Genomic DNA, 17,933 nt, shown 5'->3' on the forward strand with positions numbered 1-17,933 from the left:
TGCACTTGAATTATCAGTCCCTGATTAAGTCCTATAAACATTTCAACCAATCAGAATGCTTACCTATCTTATTGTTGGCATAATGTATACTGAATTAATTTGAAAAATATTTTTTATTAAAAACATCACTATCCACCCTGACCAGTGTGACTCAGTTAGTTGGCTGTCCTTTGGCAAAGTGAAAGGCTGCCTGCCAGTTCGATTCCCAGTCAGAGCACATGCCTGAGTTGCAGGTTCGGTCACAGGTCAGGGTGTGTACAAGAGGCAACTGATTGATGTTTCTCCCCCTCTCTTTCTCCCTCCCCTCCCCTCTAAAAATAAATAAATAAATAATAGAAAACACCAATATTCTTCTGACAATGAGTTTTAATATACCAGTATTCTGTATTTAAATACAAACAAACACACAAACATTAATGATGTCATAACATCATTAATAAAGGCCTGTGCATGTATTATTTATGCTTTCATGTTCTGAAAATCATAACAACATCTGAAATGTTGGGAAGTTTTAAAAAATTTATTTTCACTCCCCTCAAGTCTAAAAACTATCACTAAAGTTCAGGCTACAAACAAAATTATCATAGAAATGTATATGACTTGAAAATTTAAAAAAACACCTCTACTTTAACTGTCAGTCATAGAATGTTTTATTTTAAACCTGCTGTTCAAACTTTCAAATACAACACATGTGGCAAAGAAACAGTTAACACACATCTGCCACAATTCTATCTTTGAACTGCCTGTTCTGTATTATGTGACGCTACAATTTCTTTTAATTTCTTACATTCATGGTATTCTTAAAGGCAGCAATGTCAATTTTTCTGCTTTGGAAACAGTTCTATTCATGTTCTGAAATTGCTTAAAATGACAACTTTTTCCCTTTAGTATTTTACTGTTGTCCACATTAGTGAAATAATTCATCATATAATTCAATAAGTTGTTGAGAGGTATACAATACTCCATAAGTCAACTCCCAACTCCAAGTTAAAATAAACTTCAATCGAAAACAAGCATTTTCCTAAGTCAGTATACTTAGCTACTTTTCTCAAAAATAATTCCATTCTGAAATAAATTTTTGAGATACAATAGTTTCTTTCCTCTTTTATTCTAACAGAACATACGTTGTATTCTTCTCAAAATATATTTGACATATTCTGTGCAAAATGTTAAGTTCTGAATAGCTTTGTACCTTATTTTGAAAAAATTTATAAAATATAATTCCTAGAAACAACCTCAACATTAGACAATAGAGGAAGAAGAAACATATCAGACAAAGTCTAATTTTTCACATGAGAAGATAAGTATGTTCTTAAAGCTCCGGTAATACATTCCTTGAAAAAACTCAGAATGCACTTTGGTCATTATTAAACATATTAGAACATAGACAAATAAAACAAAATGCGTTTGTTGTTTTCTACAGAAAGAAAATATACTACAGAGGTTAAATTGAGGCTAATCAAAAGGAATGGTAAGAGCAAAATGATCATGACATGGCTCTGTTCTCTTTACATTCCCGATCTTAAGATTATGATTTGGAGATTCAAACTGCACCAATCAAATACATAATTTTACAATTATTATTTTAAATTCCCTAAAATGTTTTTTAAAATGTGAGGATATTCAACATGATACACCTTGCACCATGAAAATTATAGATTGTTTTAAATAAATTCTTTAGAAACTAGATGTCCAGTTAAAAAAGAATTGCAAATACATTTCATGTTTTAATTATTTTCTAAAATATTCTTGATTATATAAATATAACAACTTAAAATCAAGGCCCAATAAGATACTATTATATTTCCCCTATTTACCTAATGTGCCAACACAGTAAGTTCTCATTTGGACACTTGGTAAATTATTTGAGGGTTGGGGTGGTAGGTTAACTTTTCAGTTTAAAAACATCTAAAATAGCCCTTATAAAATTGGGTGCTGATGGGGGGAGGGGATATACCAGATTAAGTTTAGAGGATACAATTTGCAAGCTGAAGCTGCCTCTTCTGAAAATTTGGGTATACAGTACTTTTATAACTATCAAGAATATTTTATTGGTTCTTAAGTTGTTCATTTGAGTGTGATATGAAGAGCATACATACAGCGTACCATGGAGAGAAAGTTATTTTACTTGAGTAAACATAATGTACTTTAGTAATATCAATAGGCACTTCACTTGTGAGATGAGTATATACTCACTCAAAAGGATACCATATCATGCCCTAGTACACTATTACATATCTCATATAAAGATACGCAGTAAAAGTAACAATTTTAAAAAGTGCACATTTTGAGCATGCACAGTTAGAGCTGTGCAAACAGCTCAGATTCAAATAAATACAATTATTACTAGTAAATTTTTATCAAAATATCTTACAGTATGGTAACCATTTACAATTATTGCTCTATTAAGAGTTTTATCATCAAAGAGCACTTTGTTGACCTGTTACGTAATACCTTATATATTAATACTGAAGGGTGCTTAACTGCAGCTTAATCAATTTAGATCCTGGCGTTGTTCCAAAATAATTTAAGAGAAACCCTGACTGGATCTTTATTTACTGAAGAAAATGCTCTATGGGTTTAGCTGAGTCCAATGCAATATTCCAAAGTGAAGAAGTTTTCCTCAAGTAAGGCAAGTTCACGGCATTGATGGAGGAACAGTGCTTAGCAATGGCTTCTATTCTCACGATTTGTTGTTTTGTCAATTATTTATGAACAATTACCAGGATCTCAAGTATCTGGATATCAGTTTTATCACCCTTTTCATCAACAACTAAGTACACATCAATGCTAAGAATAAAATATGAAGACTAAAGTAAATGTAAAAAAACAGTGAACAAGTAAAATAAATATAAGAATTGCACAAGACAGTGTGATGTAAACACTTCAATTTCCCAGCTGACACTCCTGAAGCAAAGAGTCAGTGACTACGTTCAGGCAGCTTAGTTGGTACTCTTATTCCAGAAAAAAGGCTACATCTTCTTTTTTTTCTGAATTGTCATGATTTAATCTTCCACAGCTAGTGAAAAAATAATAGAAGCAGTGACCATCAGAACCAGTTTTAATATCACAACTTATTAAATTATATCGTATAATACTATTTTTATCTACATTTCATTCACAAACAGATATATGTTCTACTTTTAAAAACTCCTTTATCCTTCTATTTTCAAGAAGAATTCACCTAAACAAGTAAAGTGAAAATCAGATTTCTCTTGCTTCCTCTTACAGGGAAGTGGCAATATACATATACAACTAGTTTAATATGAATAGTCTATACCTTATTCACTAATAGCCAAATGAACAAATGCTGGAGGACATATGCATTGCTATACAGATAAATGATATAACTTTTGGCCAAAAAAAGAAAAAGGAAAAAGAAATAGGGCTCTTCTCTTTCTTTTTCTATCACCTAAATTAGATTCAGATTTTATGAATAAAAAGAAATACCTCCACTTATTCTATACAAGAGTCCTATTTGTAATGAGTACTATTCCAAATTAGAAGTTGCAACAGTATTATAAACCAAGAATGTTTATCATTCTTTGAAATTAAATGTGAAATTATTGTCACTAATTACATACAATATTATCAAAATGATTCCATTATTGTACATGTGAGATCGTAAAAGAGTGCTAGGGTAAAATAAATGTCACAAAAATATAACAGGCCACTAAATAATAAAAAAAATATCTGCACGTTCTTACCTTTAAATTAAATCCAAGTAAGTCACTGATAACACCAGAAACAGCTGACAGGATGACAACCTGGGTGATGTTATAAAGCAGTGGATTCATTGTGAGCCCATATAACCTAAAGGGACTGTCCAATTCCTAGAAGAAGAAAAAAATTATAAGCCCAGATTCATTAAGAATTATCAGTTAAACTAATTAAAGGTAATATACAATGAGAAAAAATGTTTCAAGAAACAGTTATAAATTATGGACAGTTTTAGAAATGATAAATTTGGTTAAACCTGAAATAAGTAAATATACTTTAAGAGTTTTATTTTTTATTTTTTTAAGAAGGTGACTTCCTTTAAAAGAACTATGTAAACAATGAATGGTCCCCAGATGGGAAAATAGTTAGCGGGCTAGGTGAAAGAGGTAAAGGGATTAAGTACAAATTGGCAGTTACAAAATAGTCACAGGGATGTAAAGTACAGCATATGGAACATAGTCAGTAATATTGTAATAACTATGTATGGTGTCAAGTAGGTACTGGGTTTATCAGGGGATCTTCTTGTAAGTTATATAAATGTCTAACCACTATGCATACACCTGAAACTAATATAATGTTGAATGTCAACTGTAATTAAAAAGAAACAACTGTATAATCTCAATTTGTAACTTCAACTTCTATCCCAAATGAATGACAAGAAAAGCATTGGTCTTGCAGCTACAAGGTTTGAGAACTTTGTTTGGTATACGAATAGAAACTTAATATCTTTTTGCACAAGAATTAGAAATTTAACTAGGCAATTTTCTGCCAATATTAATACATACGTAAAAACTTTCTTTTGAGACAATTAATTTTCCAATACATGAATTAATTGACTGATTCAAAGATTTAAAGTTCTTTTTTTTAAATCCACACCCAAGGATATCTTTATTGATTTTAGAGGGGAAGAGGGGGAGAAAGCGAGAGCCAGAGAGAGAGAGAGACATCGATGTCAGAGAGAAATATCAATTGGTTGCCTCCTGTACACACCCTCACCAGGGATCAAATCCTCAATCTAGGTATGTGCCCTGACTGGGAACCAAACCATAATCTTGTTGGTGTATGGGATAACACTCCACCCAATTGAGCCAACCAGCCAGAGCCACAGTTCTATTTTATGCCTGGCCCGGTGCTAGGCTCTGGGAAGTAAAGATTCAGTTCCTGTGCTGAAGGGCCTTACAGTCTAATAGACCTGCAAATAAATAGTTAAACTATTCAAGTCCCACACAAGAGGTATGTATAAAAGGCAGTGGGCCACAGAGAAAGGTGCTCCTGAAACTTAGTGAGTAGGGAGTAGGTATTCCACCAAGACACGTGAGAATATGTTACTTTTGAATTGCAAGAGGTTGCTCAGCATTTTTAGTACAAGGGAAGAATTACTTGAAACTTATAAAACTAGCTAATTATGTAAGCAAGCTTATTCTTTTGGCAGATTGTATTGGCAGACTGGCACTAAAGGAATTTAATTAGGGGAGTAGCACATTGGATGTGCATGTGAGAAAGATCACCGGGTTAGCAATGTGGAGGATGGATGAGAGAGCAGTGAGACCAGAAGCAGGAATGTCTTAAGAGTTCAGTGAATCTAAAGCTTAAGAGAGAGATGATGAGGGTCTGACTCAGGGCAGTATTGATAGGGAAGAGGGGATAAATTGGAAGATATTTGAGAGGTTGAATCAATGTGCCTGAGAATTTTTTGGCTGTGAACAATGAGAGAGAAGGAGCAATTTATATTAAGTCCCAGGTTTCTGACTAGAAGACTGTGTATGATCAAAAAAGAATCATGATGTTGTGCTTCGTATTTTAGTTATTTTTATATTTCTCTCTGAGATAGAAGCTTCTTTTAAATCTCTTTATAATTTTTTTCCTGTCTAGCATAGTGTCTACACTCTAAAGTATTCAATATGAATGTATAAAACAAACCCACCATCCTCTTCTGATCCCTTTCAATGCCTAATATACTGTCTGTCAAGTGCAGTCTATACCAAATTAATACTTTTTAAAGAATTAACCATAACACTGAGACACAACTAATTTCATACTATTTTCTGAACACTTATAAACAACTCTAAGAACTATATTTCATTTGTTATAGAAACTGAGAATTTTTAAAACATTTTCTTTTAAGAAAGGAAAGCATTACTGACACTGCAAAGCAGTGATAAAAATATTTTATTAAATCACCTCCAAAGAGTTATTATGAGATCAAATATGTTGAAATTATATTCTTTTAGATTACCAAAAATGATTTGAAAATATAAATGTTTATTGGTGATATATATTATAATGATTATGTGTTACTACTTTTTAAGCTAACGCAGGCCAAGCAAGAAGACTGTTCTGAGAAATACAAAATAAAAAAATTTCCAAATTAACATCAAATCTTATTTTTTGAAACCTATTTTAGGTTTTAGGGGGCAAAAATTTCCAAAGATGCTAATGTGACAGTATTCTAAAGACTATTAAAAGTCTTAAAACTTCATAATAAAAATAATTTGGATTCCTTTATTTAGTTTTACAATGTGAAGTAAAATGTAAATTGTGTGAATGGACTCAAATATAATTTGGAAATAATGTGGATTATCATAATACAACCAAATACAAGGTGGGATCTACAAACAAAAGAGAGATATAATGTCAGAACAACATATTCTACATTATATCCATTTTCAATTTTATTTTTACCTTTAGCAGTTTAGTAGCCAATTTCAAAACATTATTCACTAGTGTCAGTTCTTCTTTTTTGTTAGGTTTCTTCTCCATTTTCAAGTATAGGTTTATCTTTTATAAAAAGAAAAGTACATTTAAAATATTTAAAATAACAAATACTCATTTTTAAAAGAAATGAAAAGATAGTCACTAAAATGTTAACGGTAGTTCTCTGGTTTTGATATTAATATTGAGATCCTTCATACTTTACTGTATATTCCACATTTCCTACAATACTTATTTTATAAGAAAATAACTATTTAAAATTTTTTAATATAACTAAAAGAAGCAACAAGGAAAACCGGATGTCATTACTTAAAATGTGAAACAATTTAATCCCAGTGCCAAACGAACCTAAAAAATAAATAATAACTAAAGTAAATCAATTGGTCTGCTACTTTCTGCTTTCATTTTAACTGAGCTCATTTAACGAGGTTACCAATTTTTTAAAATCGAACTATCCCTGACAAAAATACTCAACAACTTTACTGGCAGTAAATTTCTTTGAATAACTTTTATAAAATGATATAAAAACATTAAACAAATTCATACAAAATAAAGTTAACCATCAACATTACTATGCTTCATCCTGTCTACTGAATAAAAATTCATACTTATTCAAACATGGCTCTGCTATACTGCAAAGCAAACATATCCCACATATGGTTAAAAATCCACCATTTCTATAAGTGGAACTTCCTATTAAATGAAAATGAAACATAAAAACAGTAGATTAGATTTGAAATCTGCTTCAAGGCAGGAACATTGAAGAAAGGCTTGTGCCCTATCAAATTTCAAGATTTGCTTTATAACACAAATGGTCTCTAGTTACGTAGGTTCCTCAATAACTTGAAGTAAACGAAAACGTTTTAGTTTCCTTAATACACTATAGACATTAATTTATAACGTAGTAAACATGTATTCTTACCTGTTCAGTAAGTAATATTGAGGTATTGCTATATTTTTTACTTGTTTCTGATCCAAGGGTAACAAATCTTAGGAGAAAAAGTGTTAATGAGATGCACCAAATTACCAGTTCCCAATTGTAATGACAATCAAGGAAGATCTCATGCACGTGAAGCAACTAAAAGTGTTTGAAAAAGGCAACATGAAGAAGCAATGTTATTCAATTGCTTTTTAAGAGAAAATAACATTTTACTTCATACAAATCGATCATGAGTATAGTATTATATTTTAAAAACATTTCACATAGACTATGAAATATTTCAAGCACATAAAAAGTATAGGGTTACAGGGTAAAATGTAATCAAAACCCGTGGGGCCTCTACCCATTTTTGTCAAATCTTAATATTTTACAGTATTTCTTTCAGGTTATTGAAAAATAAAAGATAAAAGGTTCAGTTGAAGCTCCTTTAAACTGTTTCTCAATCATTATTCCCCTTTTCTCAATCACCTCTATAAGGGTAATACATTTTGTGTTTATATTTTATATGCCGGTTATTGTTGAGCTACATATATATCTTTAAACTGTTATTTCATATCTATTTTAGAATTTATAAAAATGTTATCACATTGTCCACATCATTCTGCAATCTGCTCTTTATTCCACTGGACTGTTTTCAAGAATTACCCATATTGATACATGAAGCTCAAATTCATTCTAACTCCTACTATTGCAATGAAAAAATCAAGCACACTGTATTGGCCTCCTCTATGTATTTAGATTTATTTTGTAGCCAATTTTCCTTATTACAAAAGTGCTGTAATAAACATTCTATTAGCTCTCTTTGTGCATACATGAAGACTTTCTCTAGGAGTTAATAATTAGGAGTAAAATTGCTGGGTCCTTCGATATTCACATATTCAACTTCATTAAATATTACAAATTTGTCTCTAAAATGGTTGTACCAATTTATACTCTCATCAGTGTTAGCAATTTCCTTTGCCTCTCATTTTTGCCCACATTTGATACTATTAAACCAATCTGATGGACATAAATTGTTTTCTTACTGTTTTATCAAAATGCTACCACTAGAAGTGGTAGAGAAGTGTCTTATTTCTGATTTAAAAATGAGCACCTCTAATGTACTGAATATTATATGCTCAATATTTACTCCAATTCTTGAAAGATACGTTTTATCACATGAAGGACACTACTTTTCAGTCATTGCATCATAAATCTCCATTGAAATTTACCAATTTGTTTTCTGCATCTATTGAAATGATTCAATGTTTCTTCCTTTAATCAACTAAAGAAGCTCAAACTAGATTAATGGATTTTCAAAAGTTGAAAATCTTTGCATTCCAGGAATAAACTACCTTGATAATAGCATACTTATTGCTGTTAAGTTAATAACGGAAATTAACTCGTGGTTTTCCACTTTCATATTATTTCTCTGGTGCTGGTATCAAGGTTATCTTAGGTGTGTGAAATGAATTGTGTAAATATGCCGTTTTTCTCTTCTCTCATTATTTTGTGTAGGATTAGGATTACCTGTAAAACCACATAGGTCTAGAGGATATCTGTTGGTGGCATATTTTTGAACTACTGGAACAATATTGCTTTATGGTTATAGATCTTAGTTTTTCTATTACTTTTTGAGTCCATTTAAATAAATAATGCATTTCTACAAAATTGTCCATCTATGCTTTTAAATTTAATGACATAAAGTAACTTATACCGATATTCTTTTGAAAAAATCCTCAACTGTGCCAGGATTTCAGTTTAATACTGTGCTTTTTCTTCTTAAACGTTTGTTATCTATATGATTTAAAATTTCCAGATGTATGAGGCTTTTTGTTGCTGTTACTGTTTTCTAACTGTATTACAGCTAGATCAAGTGGTCTGTGTATCAGCTGAGAATTACCTTGTGGCCTAGAACATGGGAAAGTTTTTATAACTATCGTTATGCCTGAAAGGAATATGTGTTCTCCAATTTTAGAATAAAGTTATGACTATCTTGTTTACATATATATCTTCATTATATTTTTGTCTGCTTAATCTACCAATTACTAAAAGAAATGTGTTGAAACCTCCCAATGTGGTATTTTATCAACTTCTCACTACAGTGCTATTGTTTTTGGCTATAATAGATATATTTGAAGTTATATGATCACATGCATACAAGTTGATCTTGATGAAATTATTCTTTTAATTTTTGTCAGGCTTCTTGGATTACAGTCTATTTTACCTGATATTAATGAAAGTTAACCAGCTTTCTCCTCGCTAGTGTTTGCCTACAATATCTTTCTCTATCTTTTTACATTCAAAATCTTTCAATAGTATTATGTTTCATGTGTCCTTTGTTGCTGTCAATAAATAGATTTTATATTTGTTAGAGACAAAAGAAATCACAAGATACACTTCAGGAACATGGAATTACATGCTGAAGAAAAGACTGAGATGTAATTAGAAATTGGGAGGACAAAATTCAGTCTTTTTCTTTTGGTTGCTTTTAAGATTAATCTCTGTTTTTTTGGTGTTCTGCAGTTTCTATATAACGTGTCTAAGTGTGGTGAAAACTAATGTCTTTCATCAATTAGGAAAACTCATAGCCGTTACCTCTCCAAATACTGCTCTCCCTCTTCCCATCTGGAATTCCTATTAGATGCATGATGGATCTCGTGTCTCCATACCCATTTCATATTTCCATCTCCTTATTACTGTCTTATATTCTGGATAATTTTTTCCTTTCTCCCAGTTCATTAACTATCTTCAGCTGTTTTCAGTCTGCTAATTTTTTTTGTTTGGTGTGTTTTTAATGCCAATGCCATATTTTTTATTTTTCTTAGGTACTGTTTGGTACCTCTTTCAAATCTATCTTTTTAATAATGTTTTCTATGTCTTTAATCATTTTAAACAAGCTTATCTTATAGTTTCTATCTGATCAGTCTATTATCTGAAGTAGATGGAGATCTATTCTTGCTGTTTATTGATGTGTTAATATACTCAAGTTGTGCTGTTTCTTCATGTGTTTTAAAACCTGAAGAGGCTTTATTTATGAATATCTTGTGAGTCATAGGTTAAAGTCACATACCCCAGAACAGTACTGGTTTTGCTTCCACAAGGTATCCAGCAGCCTAGAACAACTTTTTATATTAACAGGGATTACAGGATAAGGCCTGTAATGTACATTTGAACCTGAACCTGTGGTAAGTGGAAACCTACAGTTCTTAAGAGACACTTTTCCTCACAGCCTTGCCAGAGTTCAGGCAGAGTCAGAGACAAGCCTCCTTTATCATTTTCTTGTGCTGGTGGGCATACTGCTTTTCTTATTCCACCTTTTCACAGAGGCTACAGGCTTTTGAGGGTTCTGGTTTTATGTATAAGCATATATAGGAATGTATGTAGGTCAAGGCCTCATCTTCTCTCCTCACATGGGCATAAAAACCTCAAGTCTCTAGAGTACTAAGATTGACAATGTACCTCACTTCCTTATCCTAGGGCTGCTATACATTAACACAATACATAATTGCTCTGTTTTTCAGTTTTATCCTCATTTTGGTCCCTTACTATCTTATAAATTCAGATATATATATATATATATATATATATATATATATATATATATATATATATTAAAAGCTGGGTTTTATTTTTTTAGCACTGTATAATGTTATAAGCAGAAGAACTTTCAGGTAATACAGTATGTCATATTACTTGAAATGGAAGTTTAAATTTCATAGTACAAATTATATCCTGAGATACATTTATGTTTCCTGACTAATCTTGGTCAACAAAAATTCTTTCACAGAGCATGAGGCTGTCAAGTCACAGTAACGATTCAGAAAAAAGATAATAAATGTTAAATGTGAATAAAGCAGAGAATTCATGGAAAATATTCTGTAACAATTTCATAACTATAGTCACTCATAAGTTTGTTTTGGGAAATAAAGATAACCAGGTGACTTATAGACAAAAACTGATTATTACATGTCTAAGCAATTAACATCTGAGAATATGCTAGCCATTAGTGTGACACACAGATGAATAAGATGCATTTATTTATTCTACTGAAAAAAACAATAAACTGCAAAAAGCCAATTTCAAAATTATATGACTAGGCTTACTTATATTATTACTTTTATTGTTTATTAGAAAACCTTGTGAAACTGAGTATTTGTAGTTCTGATTATTTAATTTCTACACTAAACGATTTAACTCACCTGGGCACAACAGATAAATACAACTGAGATAGTCAACAAGAAAGCAGAGGAAACTATTACATCAACTGATCGCTGAGGACCTCGACGCTGGGGGAAAAAAAGGAAAATACTTTTAAATATATTTACTAATCAGCAGCTAATTCCATGATTTCAATTAAGGTGCTGGTCCATCACTACAGGTTGATCATAATTTACAATGTTGAAAATATACCTAATTTGTGAGATGAACTTTAATTTTAAACTGTTACTATTTCCTGAGGATTTGCAACAGAGTGAAAATGGTGAATATATAGCCTGGAATTCTTAGCATAACTTCCTAAATTCTTAGCATATTTCATTTTTTCAAACACTAATTATTCATCAACAATTGTTTCTTAAGCACCTCCTCTGGAAGAGGTACTGTGCCAGATGATGGAAATACAGCAGAGAATAAAACAGACATGGTCCCTACCTTCACAGGAACCAGTGGGAAGTCAGACGTTAATCTCATAAGCACAGATAAATGTGATAATCTGTGACAAGTGCTATGAAGTAAAAGTATAGGATGCTTTGAGAAAACTGGTAGGGAGTCACTCCTTAGCAAGATCTTCCCAGGTGCACTCTCCTAACTCTCAAATACAACACTGCTTGGGCCTGGGAAGCTCTTCCTAGGAAAGTGAATTTATACCAAACTATGGTACAGCGGTAAGATGGCACATGGTAATGTTCTTGGCAGAAGGAAAAGCACAGAACGGTTAAAACCATAGTGCATTCAAAGAACTGAAGCAGTCTAGTGTGGCTGGAATGCAGGGAGAAGTGTTTCAAAATGAGCCATGAAAGACAAGGCTATTGGCAAGAGTTAGGTCATGAGAGGCATTATAAGCCCTGTTAATTGTGTTCTTTATCCTAAGAGCAATAGAGAACCTTCAAAAATTTTTACAATTATATGGTCAAATCTACATTTTAAAAAGATCTCTGGTGGCCGACTGAAGAAAGTATTGGAAGGAGGGAATCTGAATGCTGGGAGGCCAGTTAAGAGGCAACTGCAGTAGCCTGAGTTGGTTTCAATGAAGACTGTGATAAATTGGATGTTGGAAATGCAAAAGGGGAAACTAAATTCCAAGTATAATTCCTAGGTCTGGGTTAAATGTCACTGAAGTGTAAGCTCACGAGGGTAGGGAATTTTATCTCATGGACAGTGGATGGCACATGGTTAACATTAAATAAATGTTCATTGAATAAATGAATCAATGTACAAAAGAATGCAATACCTATGGAAGGTTGATAAAGAAGGGGAATTTAGGATGGCTTCTTGCTAAGTCATGCAGCAAAGACATATTCATCCCTCCATACAACAGAAATGTCATATTAATAAAAAAAATATATGCCAATCTGTAGTATTTCCCAATGGAGACTAAGTTAAATTTAACAAGTTAACTAAGTAAGCAGAATAATGAACCTTTTAAATAGAAAGGTAGACAGTGCAAACTTTTCCTTCACTTCTTTCATTGTTACTTCAAAATAAAAAGCGTTAAAGATCTAGGTATGATAGAAGATATTTGGTCTTTGGGTCAATTCCATACATAATGAAATTCATTGATACTTAATGCAACAAAGAAATAATCCTCAGAAGTATTTTACTAAAATTAATTCAGATGCTTCCCATTTCCTGCCTGAGTTTACTTTTTGTTTTTTTAATATCTTACTTCCATAATTAGAAGTTATTTAAAAAGATTAAAGAAAAAAAACAGCATGAAAAGAATGGCTTAGAATTTCAAGCTAATATTTTTAAATAGTAATAGGCCACTTCACTGAGGGGACTCTGATTAGATTACTTTTCAAAATTCTTTTTTAGGCAGTGGGCTCCCTCTGCTGGCTTGTGATAACCATCCCAGGTAGAAACAAAAGGTGAGATTTATGAACAAGATAAAGTTAGGACAACCTGATTTTGAATCATCTACCTCAAATACATTTACACCTTTTAGACTTCAGGTGTTTTACTATAAAGAACCAGTTGAAGATTTACTTTGGATTTCTGCATATGGAACACAAAGAATACTAAGTATGGCCCCTCAGCACTATGTGAGTCGTCGTCGGCAGCCGTCCGTCTTGAGAGACGATGGTGTAGCTTCTTAAGAGTCTATCTGCACCGCCGAGAATGGCTGTGCAGAACGACTCGGGAGTGACACAGTATCTGTCTCCTCCCTTGTTGAATCGACATCGTGCGATGACGCTGGAGTGTCCTCTCCAGTGAAGCTGAAGCTACAGAGCCTGGGCAGGGTGATATGGAGGGTCTGCTGTTGCCCATGCAGCAGACCCCCCCTCTCTTCGCAGCTGAAGGGTCCAAGGGAAAGACGGAGTCAATACAGCTTGGCTTCAGGTGCGCCGCAGGAGTTGCCGGTGTTGACTACAATGTCAAACGCCTTAGGGACTCCCGCTCCGGATTTTCTGTCGGGGTTTACTCCCTTAGCCTTTCCCCTGAAGAGGTATGCCACAAGGCAGCGGAGGTTTTTTGGAATCAGAGTTTTCCTTCTCTGATGTGCCCTGACTGGAAGATCGAACCAGCGACACTTAGCTCGCAGGCCGACGCTCAATCCACTGAGCCAAACCAGCCAGGGACTATGTGAGTACATACGTGAATACACACCTAGACGTACCTACATATTGACAAAGAAAGGGGAACTCTGAGAGGGAGCCAAAACACTAATAGTACTTTTATCACTATCATTCTACCTTAAGATAGGACCGAAGAGATAGCCACATTTTTATATTTTGTACTTTCTTCAACCGGAAATGAGGAACCTCAGATTTTCGAGCCCTCCTTGCAGATGTTAAATGTCCAAAGAGTTTTGCAAAAAGTAAGCGCTAAAAAGATAAAGGTAAGGATTAATTTTGAAGTAGTTTACCACAGAAAAACAAAACAATAATAAAATATGGATTGTTATGATTTTATTTGGTTAAGTACTACAAAAACAAAACAAGAAATAAATTAGCTTATCAAAAATGATTTAGTGAAATACTGAAATACTTTAGAAATACTTTGAATATTGGGAAAATAATAAAATATTCTCTATTCAGAAGTCTATAATATACCCACCTGTTTATAAGTTCTTTCTGCTACACAGAGCAAAAAAAAGAAAATCCATACAAGAGATACACGAACCACAAAACTTATAATAACCATAGAAAGAACTATGACATCTTCATTAGAACCGAATGCAATCATATAAAGTTCTGAAGCAGAATGTGCTGTGAGTTGCTCCAAGTCTGTAGCTTGGGAGAGTCGGAAAACAAATGGAGTTAAACCGAGGATGACAGAGATTGCATTTCCAAAAATCTGGTATCCTATTCCTGGTATATGGCTATTCACCTTTATAGAGAGAAAAGAAAAAAAGAAAAAAAAACTTACACAAATTTTACCTACAGTAAAATGAATCCCTATAAGCATGATTTTAGTTACAGTAATTTTAAATCAGTTTGTTAAAATACATTAGTTTTAATACATGAATAAAATTTAAATTTACTCAGAGTTTGAGAGCCTATTACATGTAAAAAGTTTTCTAAAAACAGTTCATTATCAGATCTCTAATTCATTGAGTAAATGCAAAAAAGGATTAACTATCTTGGTCTTATCCAGACCTTAAAAAAAAAATCTATGTATCTCATTTCAAGTTAGAAATACTCATAAATACTGCAATATTAATAAGAATGAGATCTCATATCCATTTAAATTTAGTTCTATACTTATTTGATAAATTTATAATTTGTGTTTTCTTCAAAGAGCTCAATATACAAATGGACATCTTAAATTCTAAAACTACGTTAGAGAGAAAATATGTTAGAGGGGACAATTAAATGACGGGAAAGAGGGTAGGGTAATTATAAAAAAGGAAACTAAAAATTAAATAATTGGAAAATAGAAGAATGGTAGAACTGAAAAAAATTTTGAATATTATCTAGCTTACTTTTTAATCATTCTATATATTATGTAAGTGAGCTACTAGTTGACCAATAGTTAAAGATGTAGAGCACCAACTAGACTCCTTGTTGATAGCACTTCATTGCTCACAGTGAGATATGAAAGAGGAAGTAGATCAATGTCTACACTCAGTTATTTTAATTCTTGTTCTACATAAAGTGTGTACAACAGTTCTAGCACCAGAACGCACAAGAATTTTAGAACTGGAAGTTAAATCATGACTAGTTATCCAGAGGAATCAGGTAAAATTTAAAAAGTAGCAATGATCTGATTTTTAAAAAATGTAATAAAACTGAAATTAAAATCCACAGTATTTGTACTCTACTTCCAACTACTCAAGATGTTTACCCTTAGCTTCATTACTCCCATACATTTAACTAAGCAAGCAAGTATCAATATGAATTTTCTTGTTTGAATTTTTTAAATGTTTGGGCACTAATAAATAAATGAGCCAGGAGGAATGATAAAGAAAAATAAATCTTCATCAAAACATCTAAATATCTAGCAGCTCTTCAATTTGATCCACTGAAAGCAAAAGAAAGAGTAACATAAAAGAAGAAAATTTTAGATTGCATCTATTTGTGGTCACAAGAATGAACATGATGAAAGATGAGAGTGGTTTGCTGACAAATCACTGTTTAAATCAATGACAAAGTCAAATACAGATAACGTTTTTTTCAGGTTGAATAAATGAGGTGAGTAGGTTATAACATAACATTCCAGTACTTAATTAATATATTAACAGTCACTGTTTTATCCTTGAACTAAAAGAATAAAAATACAAAAACTCACTCTGTTCATTATCATTCCACTGATTTCAAGTACAGACATGTCTGCTTTCTTACAGTCATTGCCTTCCCATACTATAGCACTTATTTTTTCTAATCCTGGGTGGGAGCTGTGGAGCCAGGGCAAATGACTCTATGAAAAATAAATAGAAATTTATGAATACGTTCATCTCACTTCACCAATAAAACACACACGTATATATGTATATACACAAACGATTTGAATTATATTAAAAACAGAAATAGGTGAATGCATTTGTATTTTATAAATAGAACATATATATCTCTGCATAGCTATATCTGTTTCTATACACACAGAACTCAATGACACTAAAATTTTATCTTGAAGATATTAGTTATAAAAACATGTAAGTTAAGAACTTTACGTAACAGATATTAGGCAACATATTGTTCAAATACTCTGTATCAGCAAAAGCACTTAGATGTTGATCTGTCTACATAGCTGCTAATGTAGTATATTCAAAGACAAATGAATATCATTGTTCAACTTATGATCATTCAATACAAAAAAAATGACAGTTGAGATCTGAACTTCTTTGAAAGACTAAATAGTGATACAATATCATCCTGAAAGATTCTTCCCCATACACCTACCCTTAATACTTGACTAAATTCTCTGATAGTTTAATCTAGTATTTCTCCAAAGGATCAGTGCAACTTCCTTTTCCTCAGATCAAATATTGCAAACTGAAGCACACAGAACTAGAAGTACTCTCCCAAGTAATATAAAGTATTTCTTAATGTTTCAAGTAATTAAAAAAAGGTAAAAAGAAAAATTGAAAGCTTTAATATATAGGATCAGATGCTTAATTTGTTTTTCGTTTGCTTTAGATCTATAATTAAAGGAATAAAAGTTCAAAATAGGATAGTTGGGGGTTAAAGAGAGCAATAAAATTAATAAAACAGTAATCTGTACATTATCAGATACTGATAGAAGTAACACTAAAAAATTAGACCCAGAATGGGATGAATTTCTTTGTTGACATTATAGTATTTCTAACTTATAACATATTTCATTAAAATGACTTCCAATAATGAACAGAATAATCTATTCTAGTTTTATTTGTTCTTTGGAGGACCAAAGACAGTTAAAATAGGATTAAGATATGTTTCTGTAAATTTAAGGAATATATTTTCCTCTAGGGGGAGCAGAGTTGCATTGATTCATTACAATTAAAGGTATAAAATAGTAATTCAACAATATGTAAGAAAACAGATAAGGGTAATTATTATTTTGATCTCATACATTAATTTCCCTTATGTAAAGCTATATATACCATGTTTACTATAAGCAGCGTAAAAACTGATGAATAATTACAGGCAAACCACAATGCCAGTAGTCATGCTATGGGCAAAGCTCTTTTACATGTAACTATTTGACTATCAAGAGGTTTCTTCTAAAAACTTATCTTTACCCCAGACATAGTATTTTTTTATTGATTTAAGAGAGAGAGAGAGAGAGAGAGAAACATCAGTTTCTTGTTCCACTTATTTATGCATTCATTAGTGGATTCTTATAAGTGCCCTGAAAGAGAACTGAATCTGCAACCTTGGCATATCAGGACAATGCTCTAACCAACTGAGCTACCCAGCCAGGGCTCCAAGGACATGGT

At 32.2% G+C, this 17,933-nt stretch overlaps 1 protein-coding gene across 3 annotated transcripts in view; it reads right to left on the reverse strand.

The window, feature by feature from the left end:
* Positions 1-359: 359 nt before the first annotated feature.
* Positions 360-17,933, reverse strand: part of PHTF2 (putative homeodomain transcription factor 2) — a 147,648-nt gene continuing 130,074 nt past the window's right edge. For all 3 annotated transcript variants that reach the window (XM_090287302.1, XM_090287300.1, XM_090287301.1), the window contains 8 exons: positions 16,304-16,432; positions 14,630-14,902; positions 14,266-14,397; positions 11,554-11,640; positions 7,355-7,510; positions 6,403-6,498; positions 3,708-3,833; positions 360-3,019 (listed from right to left, as the gene is read on the reverse strand). In XM_090287302.1, coding sequence (XP_090143428.1) covers positions 2,999-3,019; positions 3,708-3,833; positions 6,403-6,498; positions 7,355-7,510; positions 11,554-11,640; positions 14,266-14,397; positions 14,630-14,902; positions 16,304-16,432 — 1,020 coding nt within the window. In that variant the 3' untranslated portion in view covers positions 360-2,998. The remainder of the gene's footprint in view (positions 3,020-3,707; positions 3,834-6,402; positions 6,499-7,354; positions 7,511-11,553; positions 11,641-14,265; positions 14,398-14,629; positions 14,903-16,303; positions 16,433-17,933) is intronic.

This window comes from Furipterus horrens, unplaced genomic scaffold (genome assembly GCF_987537825.1).
Source record: "Furipterus horrens unplaced genomic scaffold, mFurHor1.1.pri manual_scaffold_9, whole genome shotgun sequence".
Lineage (NCBI taxonomy): Eukaryota > Metazoa > Chordata > Mammalia > Chiroptera > Furipteridae > Furipterus > Furipterus horrens.